The following is a 489-nucleotide window of genomic DNA, read 5'->3' as shown; positions in this document are numbered from 1 at the left end:
CCGCCGTTCTCCCTGGCCAGCAGCCCCGGGCCCCTCCCAGCGCAGCCACAAGCACCCTGTGCCCACAGTAACCAAAGGCGGGAACGTGCTCCAGCTGACGGTGGACACGCGGAGCAACAGCACCCGAGGCCCCGCCGCGGCGGCCCCCGCAGACGCCCTGGCCCCTCTGCACCTTGGGGGCCTGCCCGGTGAGTGTGGCCTGTCTGGGGGGTGCCCCACGCTCACCCCACCTTCTGGTGATGGGGCAGCCGGGGAGATGGGCTCCTGGGGGTCGGTGGCGGGACCCTGGCCCCTGCTCCAATCTGTCCCCCCATCTCCCTCTGCACCCCCAGGGTCTGCGGACACACAGGCTGGGCCCACCTACCACGGCTGCATGAGGAACCTGGTGGTGAACGGGTCCCCCGTCACCTGGCCTCGCTCTGGGGGTGTTCAGGGGGCGGTGGGGGTCAGCGGCTGCCCAGCCACGTAGCGCCGCGGCGCCCCCGAGTC

At 72.8% G+C, this 489-nt stretch overlaps 1 protein-coding gene across 1 annotated transcript in view; it reads left to right on the top strand.

Annotated features, from left to right (window-relative positions):
* The window catches only part of LAMA5 (laminin subunit alpha 5), a 63,392-nt gene that overhangs the window by 58,684 nt on the left and 4,219 nt on the right, over nucleotides 1–489 (top strand). Inside the window, 2 exon segments of the mRNA XM_077756804.1 lie at nucleotides 68–188; nucleotides 333–465. Coding sequence (XP_077612930.1) covers nucleotides 68–188; nucleotides 333–465 — 254 coding nt within the window.

Source organism: Crocuta crocuta, unplaced genomic scaffold, assembly GCF_008692635.1.
Source record: "Crocuta crocuta isolate KB4526 unplaced genomic scaffold, BGI_CrCroc_1.0 scaffold613, whole genome shotgun sequence".
In the NCBI taxonomy this organism is placed as follows: Eukaryota; Metazoa; Chordata; class Mammalia; order Carnivora; family Hyaenidae; genus Crocuta; species Crocuta crocuta.
This window is presented reverse-complemented; position numbering and strand designations above follow the sequence as displayed.